This window comes from Suricata suricatta, chromosome 16, assembly GCF_006229205.1.
Source record: "Suricata suricatta isolate VVHF042 chromosome 16, meerkat_22Aug2017_6uvM2_HiC, whole genome shotgun sequence".
NCBI classification, from domain to species: domain Eukaryota; kingdom Metazoa; phylum Chordata; class Mammalia; order Carnivora; family Herpestidae; genus Suricata; species Suricata suricatta.
This window is the reverse complement of record NC_043715.1, coordinates 40,884,477-40,905,935: the sequence shown is the minus strand read 5'-3', so window position 1 is coordinate 40,905,935 and position 21,459 is coordinate 40,884,477. Positions and strand designations below refer to the sequence as shown.

At 40.9% G+C, this 21,459-nt stretch overlaps 1 protein-coding gene across 1 annotated transcript; it reads right to left on the bottom strand.

Annotated features, from left to right (window-relative positions):
- Window positions 1–2,550: 2,550 nt before the first annotated feature.
- On the bottom strand, window positions 2,551–15,339 carry LOC115279757 (zinc finger protein 181-like). The gene is given in 5 exon segments (XM_029924265.1): window positions 2,551–2,580; window positions 6,195–7,684; window positions 8,877–8,960; window positions 9,207–9,327; window positions 14,220–15,339. Coding segments are annotated over 5 exon segments (1,734 nt in total). The 5' UTR covers window positions 14,229–15,339.
- Between the last annotated feature and the right edge of the window lie 6,120 nt (window positions 15,340–21,459).

Sequence of the window (21,459 nt, the reverse complement as noted above, 5' to 3'; positions counted from 1 at the left end):
GACCTAAGCATCTCTCCAAAGCCCCATCTTTTAATACGAGCACAACAGACAGTAGGACTTCAACACAGGCACTTGAGGGGAAACACACTCAGACCATAGCAGTTGTTTATGAGTATATAGTTTAATTTTTGTATATTTGTGAATTGTCCACTTTTCCATACTGATTTCTAACTTCATCCTGTTATGATCAAGAAGGTTACTTTATATGATATGTTAAAGCTATTGATACTTGTTTTATGGGCTAATATATAAATCCATCATGAAAAATATGCCATGTGCAATTGAGAAGAATGTATATTGTGCAGTTTTGAGGTGGAGTGTTATTTGTCTGATAGGTATAATTGGTTGGTTATGTCCTTTATTTCTTTATCTTTTGTATGGTGATCTATCCATCACTTAAAGTGGAATATTGAAGTCTCCAACTATTAATGTACAACAGTCTGTTTCTCCCTTCAATTCTGTCAGCCTTGCCTCATATATCTTTATGGGCCTGTTATTAGATGTGCAAACATTTGTAATTGGTATATTTATTCCCTGTGTTGAACATTTTAATAATATATAATGGCCTTTTCACTTGTAATCTTTCAGATGTAAAGTCTATTTTGTCTAATATTAATATAGACACCATAACTCTGTTTTGGTTACTATTTGCATAAAAGAGCTTTTTTCACTCTGACTTTTAACATATTTGCATCTTTGGGCCTACTGTGATTCACTTGTACACAGCATTTGGTTGCAACATTTTTCTAATCCATCCTGCCAATCTCTTATTGGAGAATTTAATCCATTTACATTAAAAGTAATTACTGGAGGGACGCCTGGGTAGCTCAGTTGGTTAAGCATCCGGCTTTGGCTCAAGTCATGATCTCACGGTTTGTGGGTTTGAGCCCCACATCAGGCTCTGTGCTGACAGCTCAGAGTCTGGAGCCTGCTTTGGATTCTGTGTTTCCCTCTCTCTCTGCACCTTCCCCATTCATGCTGTTTCTGTCTCAATAATAAACATTAAAAAAAAATAAAAGTAATTACTGGAGAGGAAGAACTGCCTTTTTGCTCTTGGTTTTCTATATGCCCTACATCTTTTTTATCCCTCATTTCCTCCATTAGTGCCTGAGCAAGCCTGGGTGACAACTAAAGTGAACTTTGCAAGATGACCAGCAGTCCCTTAGACAGATGAGCTTGGGAATAAGGGAGATAAGGACATCCTAGGCTGAAGGAACAGCATGCCAAAGGGAATATATTTTTGTTCAAAGACGCATGAGAGATGTTTTCACTCATAGGTCTAGCAGGAGAAACCTAATAGGGGACTATGGGAAGGGGGAAAAGGAGGAAAAGAGTTGGGGAGAGGGAGGGAGGCAAATCATCAGAGACTTTCAAATGCTGAGCACAAACTGAGGGCTGAAGAGGGAGGGGGAAGGGGAAGGGGGGTGATGGTCGTGGAGGAGGGCACTTGTGGGGAAGAGCACTGGGTGTTATATGAAAACCAACTTGGTAATAAACTATTTAAATAAATTTTTAAAAAGATGCATGAGAGGACCTGTGTCATTGCCAAAGAAACCTTAATTTTCTGAGACACAATAGTGTCATGAGGCAGTTGCATGGTCTTTTGGGGAGTGTTCAAATTTCACCTATGTTTGAGATGTGTGACTCTGGGAAACCTGCTAGAGCTGTCGAATCTCAGGTTGCAGATGACGCCAGGGGGATGATTATGACACTCACCGCGTAGTTATTGGGAGGATTAATAAAAGAAAAACACACCACAACTCACATGTACCAGGCACCCCACTGTTTGCTTTATGAGTATTTTCTCTTCCATTCTCAAAAACACCTGATAAAATAGCAATTAATTTTGGTTTGATGTAGAAATCAAGGCTTGAGAAATGAAAGAACTTCCCCAAGGTTATATAGGCATACCTCATTTTCTTGCACTTCACTTTATTGTGATTTGCTGATATTGCATTTTTTTTACAAACTGATGAAGGTTTGTGGCAATCTTGCATCAAACAAATTTTTCAAACAGCATTTGCTTTTTCAAGTCTCTGTCACATTCTGGTAATTCTCACAATGTTTTTTCTTTATTATTATATGTGTTATGGTGATCTGTGATCAGTGATCTTTGATGTTATGATTGTCATGGTTTTGGGGTATCAGGAACTGCACACATAGAAGACCATGAACTTAACCAATAGTGTGTTCTCACTGCTCCACTAACCACCTCCTCCCCCACCCCTACCCCCGTCTGATCCTTGGGCTTCCTAATTCCCTGAAACACAATATTGAAATTAGGCCAATAGATAACCCTATAATGGCCTCTAAGTGTTCAAGTGAAAGGAAATGTTACACATCTGTCACTTTAAATCAAAAGCTACAAATGATTAAGCTTAGTGAGGAAGGTGTTCAAAAGTTAGGCCTCTTGCACCGAACAGCCAAATTGTAAATGCAAAGGAAAAATTCTTGAAAAAAATTAGAAATGTGACTCCAGGGAACACACAAATTGTGAACACAAGCCGCAACATTCCCATAAACCAAAGCCTAATCCAGAGCAAGAACTCTTTAGTTCTTGGTAGGGTGAGCGAGGTGAAGCTACAAAAGAGGAAATGGGGCTAGCAGAGGTTGACTCATGCAGTTTATGAAGCCATTTCTATAAAAGTACAAGGTGAAGCAGCACATGCTGATGTGGAGGCTGCAGCAAGTTATCCAGAAGATCTAGCTAAAATTATTACTGAAGACGGCTACACAAAGCAAAAGATTTTCAATGGAAAAAGATGTCATCTAGGACTTTCATAGCTAGAGAGAAGCCAATGCCTGGCTTGAAAAGCTGACTCTTATTAAGGGCAAATGCAGCTAACTTTAAGCAGAAACCAGTGTTCATTTACCATTCTGAAAATCCTAGGACCCTTATGAATTATGCTAAATCTGCTCTGCCTGTGCTCTATAAATGGAACAACAACAACAAGTGCAACAAAGATGACAGCACTTCCGTTTACATGGTTTACTGAGTATTTTGGGTCCACTGTTAAGACCTACTGCTCAGAAAATTTTTTAAAAGATTATTTTCAAAATATTACTATCTAATTGGCAAGGTCTCCCTCATTCTGCCTTTTCTCCAAAACCGTCTTTAGGGCACCCTTCTTCCTTCCTGCAGCCCAGGTAGGTTCTTGTCCTGTCTTCTCCTATCTGGTGCTCTTTGTGTCTCAGAGTATTCGGGGAAATAAACATACACCCTCTGAAAATGGTTCAAATATGGAAGATGGATTTGTTGGGAGAAAATGGGAGTGTCTTGTAAGCCCCCTGCAAAAGTGAAATGATAAGTAGTTAAAAGTGACAGACAGGTGATTAGCCACTAGATGTTACAGCCTAGGATGATGCAGCCATGTGAAGATAACAATGATGATGAAATTAATAGCTAATATTCACTGAATGCTTTTGAGGTACCAAACACTGTAAACATTTTGCACAAATTAACTCATTTCTCTTCATAAAATACTGTGAGGTATTACTATCACCATTTACAGATGTTGAAATAATTTATCCAAGGTCATATAAAGCCAGTATACATGCAAGTTGGGTTTATAGTCAGGTAAACCTGGCTTCTGGCCATACACTCTTCACACACGCGTATGCATACCCACATGCACACACACACTTTTGAGCTCTTGAAAGGTATAGAGTGTGTTTTATTTTTCTGTTTCACGGATGCTCAGGAAGTGATTAACAGACATGACAGAGTAGGATTCTCCATCAGTGACACTGTAACATCATGATCTTAGCGCAATCTGCAACAAGGTAATATACCCTCATTGTTTTAAGTCCTTCACTACCTTTATTTAACTCTGGCTTTCTTTTCCTACTTCAGTACCACTGTGAAGGGGCCAAGATGACGGAACAGCATGGAACTTTTGTGTATCTCTCGTCCCTGAAATGCAGCCAGATCAACATTAAACCATCTTGCACACCTAGAAAACTGATTTGAGGATTAACATAACAAAGCACAACCTGAACCACATTATCACTGTGAAGGCACTTTAAATCAAAAATTGGAAAATGTTACGATGGGCATGCTTATGCATTTTAATTGACAAAGTATGAATATTTTGATGAATTCTCTCATAACAAAATAACAAGATAACATAAAACTACATGTAGTGAAAGCAAATATAATCTAGGGATTAAAGTACTACTTCATCTGTGTGGTACCAGTGCTTGGGAAAGCAGAGGAAGGACAAAGAATGGGAGAAATAGAACTCTTGCCATAATCCCACAACTGTGCATATATAGTGGCCAATCTATCTGTAATTATAACAGTTCTTAATCCTTGCTTGATACCATGCTGTGCCTCCTTAAGTCCTTGTCTCTTAAAGAGCCTTCAACATTCCTTAGAATTTTAAAGTCTCTTAAATAAAACTAAATCAAAGGAAAGATAAATCTCTTTCAAAAAATGTACCATCCCATTCCAAACCCACTATCTCTACTGAGAATTGCTATGGAATGTGCCTTCACCTCTTGGCTTTCAGTTAGGGTTGCACATACACTCAGGCAGAGTATTTTGTCTAAAGCTGGAAACCCTATCATCACTCATTCCACATCACAATTATATGTGATAGAATACTTTTTAAAACCATTCTTTCTTACATGAAACACAAAGAGAACATAATCTGAAATACGAGTGCCTTTTACTTCCAAGTGTCCCGACAGTCCTAATCACTGATATGTATTACCCTTATAGTTACAATATAGGAAACCATGAGACGAGGAAGACTCTTCCATTTATCTAAAACTTAAGACTATTTGAAGCCAGCCTCTTTACAAACCATAATTATCTGTCAAGGTTCAGTGTAGAAAATAAAAAGCCTCTTAAGTATTTCAAGAAGACGTATATTACAAGTAACCAAAAACTGGATGGCAGGCTGGAGGAAAAGTAATGGGGACAGCTCTGGACTATTAATTTCAAAGTAAACTCCCGTGACCAGATCCAGGATGGAGAAATGACTGTTACCATTAACACTGCCAGCAGTAATACCTTAAAGCCACAAAACATGACGCTAGACACTGGATCATGGAGTCCAGATGCAGCTAACATGAAAGAACAGGCCTGTGTACGTGGCCTAGAATGAGTCCGAGTGCATGTGCCCACAGACACATGTAATTAGAGCTCATCCTTTAAGATTCAGATTGTAAAGCACATCCACCATGAAGCCTGCTCTGGTCTCTCAAGTTTGCTGCTTCCTGGTTATGTTCTCACTGAACTTGTAAAACTTAAAATGTGTGAATTAAGCCAACTGGAAATGGACTGTGAATTATCTTCACCAAAATAAGGATATTCTTATCACAGAGATCAAGCCATTTTTCTCTAGCTTAGCTAGTTTCCTAGCATATAGTAAGGCTTAACTCTTCAAGAGGAAAGTAAAAAATTTTGCAAGAAATACCAGCGTCACAGTGAAAGAGTTCATTATATACAAACTGATTTTATTAGAGACCGAAAACTTTATTTACACCATCTTTTACTTATTTTGCAGCTTTAATTTCTAACTTTAAAACATTTCCTGGATCCACTGGGTGACTAAATATCTTCACACACCCATTAGCTAAGGAAAGTTCTATGCAGGACTCGAGTAAAATTGTTTGCTATCGCTATAAATAATGCATACTTATTTATAACCTATTCATTTGCTCTCCTATAGAACTGCTTACAATTAACATCATTGCAAAGACTTACACATAATTCCTACATCCTTCAGACTGTTCTAGCATTAATCTTCTGATGTCTAGCAAAATAAGAATTAATGAGCTGTTTGCTACATTTCTCACAAAAGCTTTCTCTGCAGTGTGAATTGATGGAGTTACGGGATACACTTTAACTGAAGGACTTCCCACATTTTTATATTCATTATGCTTCTCTCCTGTGCATGTTCAGTAAGAGATTCATATCGCCTAGTGTCTTTCCCATGTGCTACATATATAGGATTTTTCTCCTGTGTGGACTTACTTATGTTGAATAAGGGATTAATACTGGCTAAAGCTTTCCCACATTTATTGTCTTTATGAAGGCAATAAACATTCTCTCTAAAGTGTGAATTGAGATAGACAATAAGGCTTGTATCACTGCTAAAGATCTTCCCATATTCATTACATTCATAAGACTTTTCTCCACTATAAAGTTTCAGGAAGGATCTATGGCTAAGTGTATTATGACAAACATTGCATTCATAAAATTTCTGATTTCTCTTCTATGATTTTTCACATGTGGAATGATTCATATGGCCTAAAGGCTTTTCCACACTTATTGCACTACTGGGTTTCTCTCCATTATGTATTCTCTGATGGGCAGTAAGATTTGAGCCTTTGCTAAAAGCTTTCCCACACTCATTACATTTATATGGCTTTTCTCCAGTATGAATCCTCTGATGTACAGTAAGGTTTGAACTACAGCTGAAGGTCTTCCCACATTTAATACACTCATAGGGCTTCTCTCCAGTATGAATTCTGTGATGCTGAAGAAAGGATGACCTATGACTGAACGCTTTCCCACATATACTGCATTCATAAGGTTTCAATCTAGAGTGATTTCTTAAATGCATGTTCAGTGATTCTGGCTGGTTGAAGGATTTCCTGCATTTCTGACATTCAAAAGGTTTCTCTTCATTATGAATACTCTGATGCTGAATAAGAAATGATAAGCTGCTAAAGACCTTCAGACATTTGTTACATTCGAACTGTTTCTCTACACTGTGAATTCTTCGATGTCGAGTAAGGTGTGAGCTACAGCAAAAGGCTTTTCCACATTCACTACATTCGTAAGGTTTCTCTCCAGTGTGAATTTTCTGATGGTGAATGAGAGAGGACCTATGAATGAAGGCCTTCTCACATATTCGACACTCATAGAGTTTTTCTTGAGTATGAATTCTCAGATGTTCAATGAGATGTGAAACACGACTGAATGACTTTCCACAGTTCATACATTCGTACGGTTTCTCTCCAGTGTGAGTACTCTGGTGATTAGTAAGTGATGACACATGGCTAAAGGCCTTCCCACATTCAATACATTTGTAAGGTTTCTCTCCACTGTGACTTATCTGATGTCGAGTTAGGGATGAGCCATGGCTAAATGTCTTGCCACATTCATGACATACATATGGTTTCTCTCCTGTATGAATTCTCCGGTGGCGATTAAGGACTGATTGCTTGCCAAAGGCTTTCCCACATTCATTGCATGTATAGACTTTCTCTCTCTTATAAGAATGGTTAAGGGTAAGAGATTTGCTCTGGCTGAAGACTGCCACACCTTCTTTAGAATTCAAAAGTTTCTTTCCACCACTGATACTGTCATTTTTTATGACAGACTTTTTTGGTAAACTCTTCTTAAATACATCATGTTTATGTGATTTCCCTTCAGCAGAAATTCTCTCTGGTTCAGAAAGAATAGACTTTAAATGGAGGATGCTTCTAAACTTGTAAACACCTTCCACAGTGGGACTTTCTCTAAAGGTGAGGGTCACAGGTCTGAAATGTTCTACCTGATTTTCATGCTTCCCCTCAAACTCCTCTATAAATTCCCAGTCCTTGTTAACATTTGAAAATTCATGACTCTGTTTTGTAATTTTTTCTACTATTACCGTTTGGGGTGAATCTTCATCATAAATATCCTCCTTCATTAATAATTCCTTCTTTTCCCATCTTGATTCCCAATCTGAAATATATCAAGAAAGCAAAACACTGCTTTTTCTTTACTTCTTAAAAAAGAAACTTCTATGGAAGTATTAGAGAACTAGATGAAAAAGAGTGCTTTCATCTCCAGAAACCACATAACTGACAATTCTCATGTATAATAATTTCTGAACAAAGCCCATATGGAGCAGAAAACAGAGACAGCTCACAGAGACAGGAGCAGAGTGTAATAGAGGAAATAAGTTAAATACAGGCAAACAATATGTGGGAAAACCGTGAAATGTTTAAGGAAAGAAAAAAAGCACAAGGTATTCTGGATTCCAAGCCAATGTTCTATCCTGTACCTACATGTATGTGAAAGACCACATTTTGTCTCACAGCCTTGGTTCTCCAACCTTCAACTAATCTCAATTTACTGTCAGTTAGTGTCCTTAAAATGCACAATTTATTTTCTTAAGCTTATTTATTTTAGTTTGAAAGCGGGAGGGGCAGAGAGAGGGAAAGCGAGAGTCCCAAGCAGGCTTGATGCTGAAGTCTAGAGCCCAACGCGGGGCTTGATCCCATGAACCAAGAGATCATGACCTGAGCCAAAATCAAGAGCTGGATGCCCAACCAACTGAGCCACCCAGGCTCCCCAAAATGTACAATTTACAGTACTGCATTACACAGTTAACAATGAATAAAACAAATATTCTTTATCACTCAAAAAGATTTAGGCTTTGTTTGTGTAGGCTCTGGGTAAAATCATATCTTTCATTGAACATTAAAAAACATTGTTCCTAGAAACTTTTTTATACATTCTTTACTTCTCTATCACTCATGTCCACATTTGACCCTTGAAGCTCAGCCTTAGAGGAAAAGTCACTTCCCATCTAACTGACAGCCTTTCTTCGCCTAAAACCATTGGAATATTTTTCCTTTGGTGGATTTAAAGAGAATAATTTGCTTTATTTTGTTGCAAATAAAACAACAATTTGAATTATTACAATGGTAAAATCCTCCATTTTTTATTAGATACGTAATACAGAAAGATAATAATCTGGGATGGAGGAATGGCCGTTTTAAAATCAAAACTAAGGATCCCTCATTGGTTACAGTTGGCATCTCTGAAGAGTGTACCCTGAAAATACCCAAAAATGCCTTCAAATGTTCCACAAGCATGTTTAACAAAGACTTCTTTTGCCTAATTCTCCATGACTTATCCGGAAACCTACCTTTTGACAATTTTTTCTCCACCATCCAAGGTTCTTTCCCATCCTCCAATAAACTGATCACATACGGCTTAGGTATGGAAAGACCTGCTTACAGGAAAAATACAGAACCTGTTTAAACTGTGGTCCTCCTGGAGGAGAGTCCATCATCATAAAAGGAACCAAAAGAAGTTTCACTGAAACAGGAAGATAAGCTTCAGGCAGGGCACAACACACCTCTACACATCCTAGGGGATCTGAAACAAAACTTCAGCCATTTACTCAGCAGAATCTCTAGTACTTCTGAGTGACAGAAGCTCTCCCCCACTGGGGTGGAGAGGCAGATATGCTTACCTAGAGAAACCAGGTTCTCATAATTCTGGACCATCACATCCTTGTATAAATTCCTCTGAGCAGAATCTAGCCATCCCCACTCTTCATGAGAGAAGTCTATGGCCACATCACTAAATGTCACCTGAAATGGCAAACATATTTAGGCTCATAGTTAGGTCAGGGCCACTTCTGTCACTGGTTAAGGGACAAAATTATCCTGGTTGAGGAAGAAAGGGAATAAGATTCAGTAGTTATGGCAATGATCAGGGATCTGATCCATCTAAGTTACATGGTAATTGGATAATTATGTGTTTGGCACTGTTCTACAATAAGGGTAAGAGACCAATATAAGAGCTTTGCTTCCAAAGAGTCCATTCTGTCAAAGGGGAAAAAATTCTAAAATTTTTTAAATCAGCATTCAACATTTCACATCATATAGTCAAGTGCTTAGTTGTGTTTTTTTTACAGCTTACACCACAGGTAAATAAAAAATGATGATCCAATAAGGTTCAAAAGAATGATCCCATATGTTCAGAAAAAAGACATCTTTATATTAAAGACAGACACATAACTAATTTTTTTTTAATTTTTAATGTTTTTTTTCATTTTTGAGAGAAAGAGCGTGAGCAGGGGAGGGTCAGAGAGAGAAGGAGACACAGAATCCGAACAGGTTCCAGGTTCTGACCTAGCCGTCAGCACAGAGCCTGACACAGAGCTTGAACCTACAAACCACGAGATCATGACCTGAGCCGAAGTCAGAGACTTAACTGACTGAGCCACCCAGGTGTCCCCATACATAACTAATTTATAAACAAAAACTATTTATGGTATATAATTAAACCTTGTGTTGATGATCTATTAATTAAAATAATTTGAGACCCCTGGGCAAGAAGACTAAAGAATAGTTTCATGCCACAGGCAGTCCTTGACTTGCACTTAAAGTGCAGGCAAAGAGGGCAACCTGGGTGGCTCAGTCGGTTAAGCATCTGACTTCGGCTCAGGTCATAATCTCATGGTTCATGGGATTGAGTCCATGTCAGGCTCTGTGCTGACAGCTCAGAGCCTGGAGCCTGTTTTGGATTCTGTGTCTCCCTCTCTCTCTGCTCCTCCCCGACTTGTGGGCTCTCTCTCAAAAATAAACATTAAAAAAAAAAAAACTTTAAAAAAAATTGAAAAATACAGGCCAACAATTACAGAACACATTTTAAGGAAAATATTCTAAAGATATAGTACCCATTCATGATATTATTTAAAATAGCAAAACTATAAAAAGCATAAATGGTCAGTAAGAGCTTTCTCATTAGTCAAACTATATAGTATGTGCAAAAAATATATGCATTTTAAGTGGCATTATTGTTATCTTTCATTGGTGACATGGACATTGTTTGGCTGTGATAAATTTTTCATTCTGAGTGGCTGACTCAATACTCTTACTTTATTTGAATATTCAACCTGTATATTCATTACTGATACTAGTCTTTGGTTTTATTTATTTATTTATCTATGTGTATTCCTTTATTTTGAGAGAAAAGGAAGGGGTGGGGCAAAGAGAGAAGGAAAGAAAGAATCCCAAGCAGCCTCCGCACTGGCAGTGGGGAGCCCAATGCAGGGCTGGAACCCACGAACCACAAAATCATGACCCAAACTGAAACCAAGAATCTGATGCTTAACTGACTGAGCCACTCACACAACCCACTGGTCTTTGGTTTTAAGAGGGAATTTCCCTGTCAGGTGTTGGGAAAATAGTTAAAAATCAAATCTGCCAAGTAGAAACTCCTCTCCACAATGCAGAAAAGAGAACAGTTTTACTACTGAACAAGCATTAACAGCAGGACTGTAACACACTGCACAGGTAATCACTAATGAGATCACGAGGACAGACAGAAATCTCACCCTTCCATAAAGCCAGGCACGTGTAATCTATTACATACTGTTTTCAAAAGAAATGAGAACTTGTCCTCAAGCAAGAGGACTTGACTGCATCATTTGCTACATACAGTTCATCCTAAACTTGTCTGGTACTTGGGGAGGCCAACTGCGGTCACTGCTTTTACCCCAAGGAAAATAAAACTTCTCCGATCTGACAAGCAGGTAGTTAGAACTTGGAGCCGGACCCCTAGGCTAAACTCCCACACAGACATGGAGATAGAGGTACACTGTCCTTCATGTTTTCATTTCAAAGGGATGCAAGGCCTTCAGAAAGACTACTGCCCTGAAAAACTGACAGAGGCTTATTTAGCTTTGAAAAAGATTCACAAGGGGTGCCTGGGTGGCTCAGTGGGTTGAGCGGCCAACTTCAGCTCAGGTCATGATCTCACGGTTCGTGGGTTCGAGCACCGCGTCCGGCTTTGTGCTGACTGCTCAGAGCCTGGAGCCTGCTTCTGATTCTGTGTCTCCCTCTCTCTCTGACCCTCCCCCCACTCACGCTCTGTGTGTGTGTGTGTCTCTCTCTCTCAAAAATAAATAAACGTTAAAAAAATTAAAAAAAAAAAAAAAGAAAAAGATTCACAAACATACCAAAGGGATGGGATTTACAATGACAAGTTTTTCTCAAAGGAGAAAAGGGAGGAGGGGAAGGTCTCTTTTCTCTTTCCACTTTGGCACCAGGGAAAATTCCTTTCTCCATTTGATTTTTTAAATTTTTTTTAATGTTTATTCATTTTCACGAGAGACAGAACACGAGCAGGGGAGGGGCAGAGACAGAGAGGGAGACACAGACTCTGAAACAGGCTCCTGGCTCTGAGCTGTCAGCACACTGCAAATTCGGAAACGGTGAGATCATGATCTGAGCTGAAGCTGGACGCTTAACCAACTGAGCCACGCAGGCACTCTTCTGTTTTCCATTTGTATTTACTCTTACCCAGGTATTAGGGTTATGCTAGCCTTATATGAACTTTCTGTCTCTTCCTACTTTCTACAATGATTTTAAATAGTTGGTTTTACAAATACCATTTGATAAACCAAATTTAAAAATCAATACTAAATTAATGCGTAAGACACTGTATTTCATTCCACCTATGCAAAGATATTTCCTATGTTAGGTTTTGAACACATATTAATAAATGTCATTGTGTTAAAAGTCTAAAGAACCACATAATCTCATTGACAGACACCCTTTGTTCTTTCTTTAGATGAGGGTTTCTCAACCATGGCACTATTGACATTTTCAGCTGGATAATTGTTGTGGTAGCTGTTCTGTGCATTGTAGAGTGTTTAGTTAGTAGCATCCTTAGCCTCTACCCATTAGATAGTAGTAGCAATTCCCCTCCACCCCCAGGGCTGTGACAACCAAAAATGTCTCCATACATTCATTATCAAATGTCCCCTATGGGTAGGGCTTAACGGGACAAAATCACCCGTTTGAGAACCACCACTTTAGAAAATTTTTACAGTTCCTTCAAAGACTCTTTTAGCCCTATCTAGCTATGCTCAAGATGTTCTGTTTGTTATTCTCCGCCTCCCTGGTACCATGGGTCACCAAAACCAGCGCCAGCCTTGCTGTATACATACACTGCCCTGGCAGAAATGTATGAGAGTGGTGAGACTTGAAGTCTCACCGAGGGGAGGATGCTCCTTCCAGGACCCTTGGGACTCCAACTAGGCTGGTCATTGAGGGGTGTTTTAACTACCTGATTTGCTGTATTAACTCTCCTCTGTTCTTCTCCATACTTCTCTCCCTCTTTATGTTTAGTATAATTGTTTAATTCCTTATATTCCCATTCCCTTATAATTAATAAAGTCTTCCTCCATGAAACCGAAAGTGTGGCTATCGTGAAATCTTATTATTTAGGACAACCAAGCATCTGTTTTGTGCCAGATGCCACTCTCGGTCCTGAAAACAATCAACAAGACAGGGAAAAAAAATCCCTCCCAGAGGGAGGAGACGAACAATGAGCACATGCACTTACTAAACAGCGTGTTACCTAGAGAGTGACAATCACTTTGGAAAACAACAGAGCAGTGAAGAAGAGTAGAAGTGATTGTTAGACGAATTGACTGCAGGTGTTCAGGGAAGCTTTACTGAGAAAGTAACCACCAAGCAAAGACATGAAGGAGGTAAGAAGGCAAGCCTCCACCTATCTGGGAGAAGAGGACTCCAAGCAGATGGTACAGCAATTTCCAAGGCCTGGTAGCCTGCATGGCTAGAGCTAGGAGAACAAGCAGACAGAGTAGTAAGATGAGATCAAAGAGCTAAAAGCCTAATTGCACAAAGCATTTTGGTTTCTTTTTTCTCTTCTTATCCTTTTTTCTTTTCTTTTTTGAGAGAGCAAGCACACAAGAAGGCAGAAGGGGAGGGGCAGAGGGAGAGGGGAAGGGAGACTCTTGGGTTTTTAGGATCCAGCAAGGATCCCCCTGATGCAGTGCTCAGTCTCACAAATTGAGATCATGACCTGAGCCAAAATCAAGAGTTGGACACTTAACCAACTGAGTCACCCAAGCGCCCCTACACAAAGCATTGTAAGTCACTGTAGAACTCTGACTTTTGAGTTAGGGTCACGAAAGAGTTTTAAGCTGACGAATGACCAGATGGTGGCAGTGGTGGTGGTGGTGGTGGCGGCGTTGTAACCACCTGTGAGATCCTGTAGATATCCAGTAGTTATTTTATATTCAACTAGAGCATGTGAATGTAAGTTATAAGAGAAAGGTAAGAAATCAAAGATGACTCCAAACACCTCGTGACTTGAAATGAAAGGACTGACATACTATTAACTGAGACCACATAATGCTTTGACAACCATAAAGCAAATAACCTAAAATTCTAAACTTGAATTCTGACTTGTAATTAAAAAAAGAAAAAAGATGTTGTTCAAAATCCTACAGCGGCTTCAGACAGAAAAATGGCAGAAGAGGACACTGAGAGAACAGTTCTTTGGGAGTTCTTCTGTGGCCTCCATCCTTTGCTATAATGAAAGAAATCATAGATCCGGTCCCTAAATGGGCTTTGTCAGATAGAAACTGGTAAGAGAAGCAAAGCGGACACTCGAGAGTTCTGCTAAGGTGTTTCAGGAGGATGCAAGGACCTTACCAACTTACCTGGAACATGACTTTGCAATTTCCAATAGTCAACACAATCCTCTTTCAAGGTTCTTGTCTTTAAGAAGAGTAGTGTCCTGAGAAGGCAGATCAAGAACACAAAAAAGAAGCCATGAAAAACGAGGCTTATCTTGCAGTTCCGTAACCCACTTGCAAGGAAAAGTACACTGGGAATCACATCGTAGGACTCCATTTTTTTCCCTGAACTAGCAGAGTGCTCAACACGAGGTAAAAATTCACCAGGCGCCAGCGGCGTGTAAATCTACTATACACACAATATACATGTATATAAGTATATATTTTATACACACACAGGAGACTCACAACAGTAACCATGTTAAGAGCTCGTTCAATCTTCACAACTATGCATGGTGGAAATTCACATTATTCCATACATCTTTTCTAAAGGGTGAGAAAACAAACTCCGCGATACTGAGCCAATCTGTTGAAGGTTGCACAACTGAAAAGCCTCAGTTTCATGACCGGATTAGCTAAAGCCCATTGCGGACGGGGTTTTCTTTCAGTGCGTAGCCTGCACACTCACTCGCCCATTTCCTTATCGCAACAATTCAAGGAGGTAAGCGACACCCCTTTTACAGAGAGGCCCAGGAAGCTAAGGCCCAGCTGGTGCTCACACCGCGGGGTAGACTCGGCACCAGCGTGGCCGGCGCCCCGCCGCCCTGCCGGGACTCACACTTGCCTGAGTTCCGGCGGGCCCTCCCTGGCCCCCGAGGCCCGCGCCGGGCGGTCCGGAGTTTGCACCTCCGCGGACCACGGCAACCGCCGTCACGAGAACCGCACTATCCCTGGGGAAGTCTGCCGCCTGCCCGATGCTACAGCGGGGTGGACGGAGGACGGAACCCACAACCGTCCGGCATTTCCCAGGTGCCTCCGCGTCTGGCGCCAAGTTACCGGCATCTCGCACTCCTCCCACCCCGGCGCAAAACCACACTTCCCAGAACGCTGCGCGGCCGAGCGTGCTATCAGCGCCCGGGGAGAAAAAGGGCTGCGGTCTCAGAGGAACGTCGCCACGGATGGCTCCGTCGCAGACTTGCTTTACCGGGTCGCGCACACGAGGTTTCCAGAGGACCACGGGACCGCTCTCTGCTGGCTTCTTAAATACAGTGGCACCCAAACTACGAAACTACACTTCCCAGAAAGTCAGGAGGCAGCGAAAGCTCTTCCGGGTCGCGGGTCTGCTCGCACGTACGGAGGTCCTGCGGGGACGTGGGCCGCCGTTGCTTGGTGCCGGCGGAGAGCTGGCTTCTACCAGCGGAGGGTCTCCTCCCGTGCAAAACCCCAGGCCACGCTGGTCAGCACGGAAGGGCCTTGAGTGTTCAGTGTCCGCTTGCCCAGCCCTGTAGTTCCTCAAAATGCCGTGTCCGGACTTTCATGGCAATAATTGTCCGCGGACAGACGGCACTTCCCGGATATGTGTGGGGTCGCGTCAGGGCTGTGACACTGACTGCCGCCTTCACGTGTACAGGTCCTCGAAGGACTCAGAAATGGCGGACTCGAGCGAGCGACTTAAGGAAGAAAGACCTTCACTCCTCCGGTCACCGGTAGAGCCTGACCCACCTCCGTCTCCAGAAGCGCTGAACTCGCCCCGCCCGTCCAAAGGCGCGCTACCTGTAGACTGCGGGTGAATCTTTGGGTTTGTTATTTATTATTTTTTCTTAATTTATATTGTCCATTTTAATTGTACTTATTTTTAAATTATAAATAGTGTGACCATGAATTTTCTTGTATATGTCAAGTATTTATGTGCATCAGATTCATCAGACAGTGCCTCCACTGTATTCTAATGCCCAGATTTTTAATATCGTCCCCAAAAACCAGAAACTGCCAGGGAGACCGAGTCACACGTGCAAAAGTAAAGGGCTTTATTAGGAGTTTAGGCCTAAGCTCGGGCTCACAAACTTTACTGGGCAGTGGACCCATGCTGAGAGCCCCGAACGTGGGGGGGCAGGGCCTTTATGGGTTCCGGAAGGGGGAGTTACAGGAAATTGTGACACAGGTACAGGGGTCCAATCATCATAGCATCACATCATTGGCAGTAACTTTAACCAATTACAGAGTGGACCCGGGACCCTCAGGTAGGGTGTAGCTTCTATCTCTAGGCCCGCCCTTAGAAATGTTAAGGGTGTTAGCTGGCCTTTCCTGATTAGGTGTTACAAGGGTGGTCCCTCCTGCCTTGGGTAGTGTGTGCCCTTCTATTATCTAATGATTCTGAGAAACCCACACCTAGGCCTCCAAGGTCAGAGGGGAACCTGGAAGCTCAGACCTGCGTCCTTACACTATATATCTTGTGGGTGTGGTGTTTAATTCCTATATCAAAAGTAGTTTGTAAAAACACTGTTACACCACCTAGATTCTTTTTAAAGCTTTTAATAGGGGCGCCTGGGTGGCTCAGTCGGTTAAGTGATCTCACAGTTTGTGGGTTCGAGCCCCACATCGGGCTCTGTGCTAACACCTGGAAGCCTGGAACCTGTTTTAGATTTTGTGTGTCCCTCTCTCTGCCCATCCCCTGATGACACTCTGTCTCTCTTTGTCTCAAAAATAAATACTAAAAAAATTTTTTAAGCTTACAATACGTAACAAGAAAATATTTGCCAGTACAAAGTATATTCCCATCCACGTCTTTATCATGTAATGGCAAATTGTATTCCAAAATTGTACCAATTTGCACTCCCAGCTTAGTTTATAGTTATTTTGATTGCCAGTTATTACTGCCAGCACTTGATTTTGTGAAATTTTCAAATTTTGCCAGTCTGCTAAGTGTTAAATTGTGACTCAGGATGGCTTAAATTTGCATATCTTATCCTTAAGAAGGTTGAGAATCTTTTCATGTGTCTATTGCCTTTAAGATTTCCTTCTCTGAGAACTGCACAACTTTTGGTCAGTGTTCTTTTAGATCAAAGCCCTTTTTGATGTTAAAATACATACCCCACTATCCAGCAAGGGATATGTAAGATTTAATAGATGGAGGCAGAGATGGGAGGAAAAAGAGACCACGTTATGGAGCCAAGAAGGCCTTTATTGGAGTCTGCAATTCCCGGACGAGGTTCCATGACTCTGGAGTGGGGAGTCAGGGAAGTCGTGCCTGATATGGGAGAGCAAGGTGTTTAATGGGTGCAGGAGTTCCGGGTTTGAGCTCAGGTGGGCCGATAGCCAAGTAAGGGCATCTTTGGACGGTGGCAGGATTCAATTGGCTGTCCACTTTGGTGGGGAGGGGGACGCTGAAATTCCATGGTGAGGCATTCCAGTTTGAGACAGTCCAGATTGGAGGGGGGGGGTTATCAATCCTGGTGGCGCCTGGATCTGTTATCTGACCTGCAATAAAATGGCCACTGGTGCTTTTCAAATGGCTCGGGTCATCCCAGGTTTGCAGGTGGGGGTTGTCAGTGCTCGCAGCTCTCCACAGCAAAGTGGCCGCTCAGTTGCCTTCCCATGGCAACTCTTAAAGGATACAGGTGTGCTGTTTCAAAGGGGCACATGCACCCCAATGTTTATAGCAGCACTATCAACAATAGCCAAAGTATGGGAAGAACCCAAATGTCCTTGACAGATGAATGGATAAAGAAGATGTGGTATATATATATATATATATATATACATATACATACCCTGGGGTATTACTCGTCAATCAAAAAGAATGAAATCTTGCCATTTGCAACAATGGGGATGGAACTGGATGGTATTATGCTAGGCAAAATTAGTCAGAGAAGGACAAATATCCTATGACTTCACTCATATGAGGAATTTAAGATGCAAAACAGCTGAACATAAGGGAAGGGAAACAAAAAATAATACAAAAATGGGGAGGGGACAAAACATAAAAGACTCTTAAATGTAGAGAACAGAGGGTTTTTGGAGGGGTTGTGGGAGCGGGGATGGGCCAAATGGGTAAGGGGCATTAAGGAATCTACAACTGAAATCATTGTTGCATTGTATGCTAACTAGGATGTAAATTAAAAAATAAATTAAAAATATGTAAGTTACATAGAAAAATGCAAGAGTTTTTTAAGTTTATTTATTTATTTAAAGAGAGAGGGAGCAAGTGGGGGAGAGGCAGAGAGTGAGAGTGAGAGAACCAAGCAGGCTCCATGCTCAGCGTGACGCATGGCTCAGTCCCACATCATGACCTGGGCTGGAACCAAGAGGAGACTCAACTGAGCCATCCAGGTGCCCCAGAAAAATGCAAGATTTTAAAGGGGAAGTGCAAAGACTAGGATATTAGAGTTTTTCCTCCTTAGAATCCTGGAGTTTGGACCTGGATTCAGTAACCAAATGTGTTTTCCATGGTTTCTGCATGTTCAAGGGTATGAAATTCTTTGATTTTTCTCCTGCTTGGGATTTGTTGCGCATCTTGGATCTGTGAAGTGGCATCTTCTTGTGCTTAGCAGTTTTCTCCCCTCTTCATTGTTGCCTCTTCCCCACTCTTTACTTTTGTTAACACCAGTTGATAGGTCTTTCTACTTTATCCTTCACCAGTCTTAAATAGCCCTCTGTAATTTCCATCTGTTAGTGTCTGTATTGCATTCTGGGTCCTTCATTCTGATCTATCTCCTATTCATAATTCCCTTTCCAGGGAATTTTTTAAATTTTAGTTTTTAAAATACTTGTGGTAACATGGTAGACAGTTGACTCATAATATGCATATGATATTGCCATTTACAAGATTTTATGAATTTCCTTGTAAATTTATTTTTGTTAATGTCTCACTCAATTGCTTTGTTTTTTTTTGGTTTTTTTTGTTTTTTTTGGTTAGTCACTCTGTCCTTGAAAAGAGATATTATATGTTATAAGACTTCTCAATATCCTTGTGTGAAAGTACCTTTCTTTTCTAGAGATTACAAAATTTTATTTTCAGACAAGTTCTGGGATTACTGTCTGTCTGCAACCACTATAAACTACATTTAGACGTAAAGTCCATGATTGGTCCATCCAGTAAATCTTCCATACGGATTCTTCATTGTCACTACTTTTTCTTATAACCTTCCTGGGAGAAAAACTAGATAGAGCTGGAGCAGAGGTAAGAAGTTTAACCAAAGGGCTAGTCCTTTTGTTTCCATAGCTCTTTATGTCCAACTCTTAAAGAACTTGCTTCAAAGCTGAAGCCCTAACATGTGAGTGCTCCAGAAAGGATAGAGGCACTCTGATGAGTAGAGAATAAAGAGAAATCTAGGGGAACTCACAGGCATAATAAGTAAGCTGGTTTTAAATATGGCAGTCATTTGAGAAAAGGAAATTGGGCCAAAAGAGATCAGTAAGGAGATAGGAAAATACATGTCATACTGAACCCATTCCTTCCATTATCCCCGCCTTCTTTTTCTATTAGGCACTATGTACAGTAAATGATCTTGTTGTTGAAAATTAACTGGTCAAGGAGAAATTTTACAATATGGATTTAGGGGAAGAACAGCCAGTTCATATTGATTCTGAAACTGTTCCAAGACTTATGGCAATAAGTAAGTTTAGAACTCTAGCTTCCAGAAACATCAAAAAATCATCTATTTTTACCATAAAATAGGTCTCTCTTGCTGAGACCTCTGGTACAGATCCTTGTCCTTGTTACTGGCTCATCCTCCATCCACTTTGTAATAAGTCTATGCATTGCACTATAGGCCAAAGTTTTTTTATTTGTTTTTTGGGCTGTATTTTTTTATTTTGAGACACAGAGACAGAGAGTGAGTGGAGGAAGGGCAGAGAAAGAGGGAGAGACAGAATCTGAAGCAGGCTCCAGGCTCTGAGCTGTCAGCACAGAGCCCGACGTGGGGCTCAACCCCACAGACTGTGAGATCATGACCTGAGCCGAAGTCAGACGCTCAACTGACTGAGCCACCCAGGTGCCCCTATAGACCAAAGTTTTGAATCCAAAAGTCTAGGCCCAGTTCTGTCACTGATTTTAAGACCTATTCATTCCCAATCTGGTTCAGCCCTGACCCCAGAATGCCCAGTTTAAAATGAACCTGTGCAGCGCCTCCAACAAAACCTTCATGTTCTCTCCTTCCATCCTTGAGGAACTCTGGCATCCTGCATCTCTGATTATTTAGCTGACCAGTATTCGGTTCACACTAAAGGGTGAACTCAGTGGGAAGTGTCAGGTGTGCATGTTTGACCCAACAGTGTTTAGCCATTGCTTTGGTAGGTTGGCCAGGTTCCCTGAGGAAAACTAAGGGTTGGTGTCGAGAACCCTGTTTGGGCGGGCATCTGGGTGGCTCAATTAAGTGTACATCTTTGACTCGGGTAGTAATCTCACGGTTCATGACATTGAGCCCTGGACTGGCCTCTGCACTGACAGCATGGAGCCTGCTTAGGATTCTCTCTGCCCCTCCCCATGCTCACTCATACTCGCTTGCTCTCTCTCTCTCTCTCTCTCTCTCTCTCAGAATAAATGAATAAACATTTAAAAAAAAATCCAAATACTCACAGGTAACAAGGGGCCAGGTAGAACTCCATGCTTTCCTACCAATCTTTTTCTTCATATATTCACTCATTGTTCCAAACCCTGCTAAATCTAAGTATTTAACCCTACCTCTTTGAAATATTGGGGCAAGGGGTAGCTTTCTATTGCTCAAGTCCATTTAACGCTTCATATGTATGAATTCCACTCACAAACTAGCGATGCTATTCTAAATGAACATACCATTATTAAAACTGAATACTGCATGATTAAGAGAAACTTGACCATGCCTATCATAAGCAGGTGATGAAAGAATATATTTAGCACAACTAGGTCTCATCCTAAAATTGAATTGGGTTTTAAAAAAATAAAAGACTTTCTGAACTCTAATTATGCAAATTGGAGACTAAAATTTCAGATTGCAGATAAGTTGGACAGAATGCTACTTATTACAACCACACAGTACTGCCTTCAATTCCTTTAGCGTAGGGAAAACGTCTTGTCCTCTAGCAAGAAATGTAACATAACCCCTTAGAACAAATGTGAAAATGTGTCATAAATTAAAATAACTCAAGATCACTATTAGAGGAACTTCAATTTTTGATGGAGCTCTCAGTCTTTGGTAGATATCTTGAATAGTAATCTATTTAATATATATTTTTTTCTCTCTGGGACCCTTTAATCTTATTTTATTTTATTTTATTTTATTTATTTTTTTCCTCCATAATATTTTATTGTCAAATTGTTTTCCATACAACACCCAGTGCTCTTCCGCTTAAGTGCCCTCCACCATCACCACCACCTCTTTTCCCCCCTCCCCCTTCCCCCTCAACC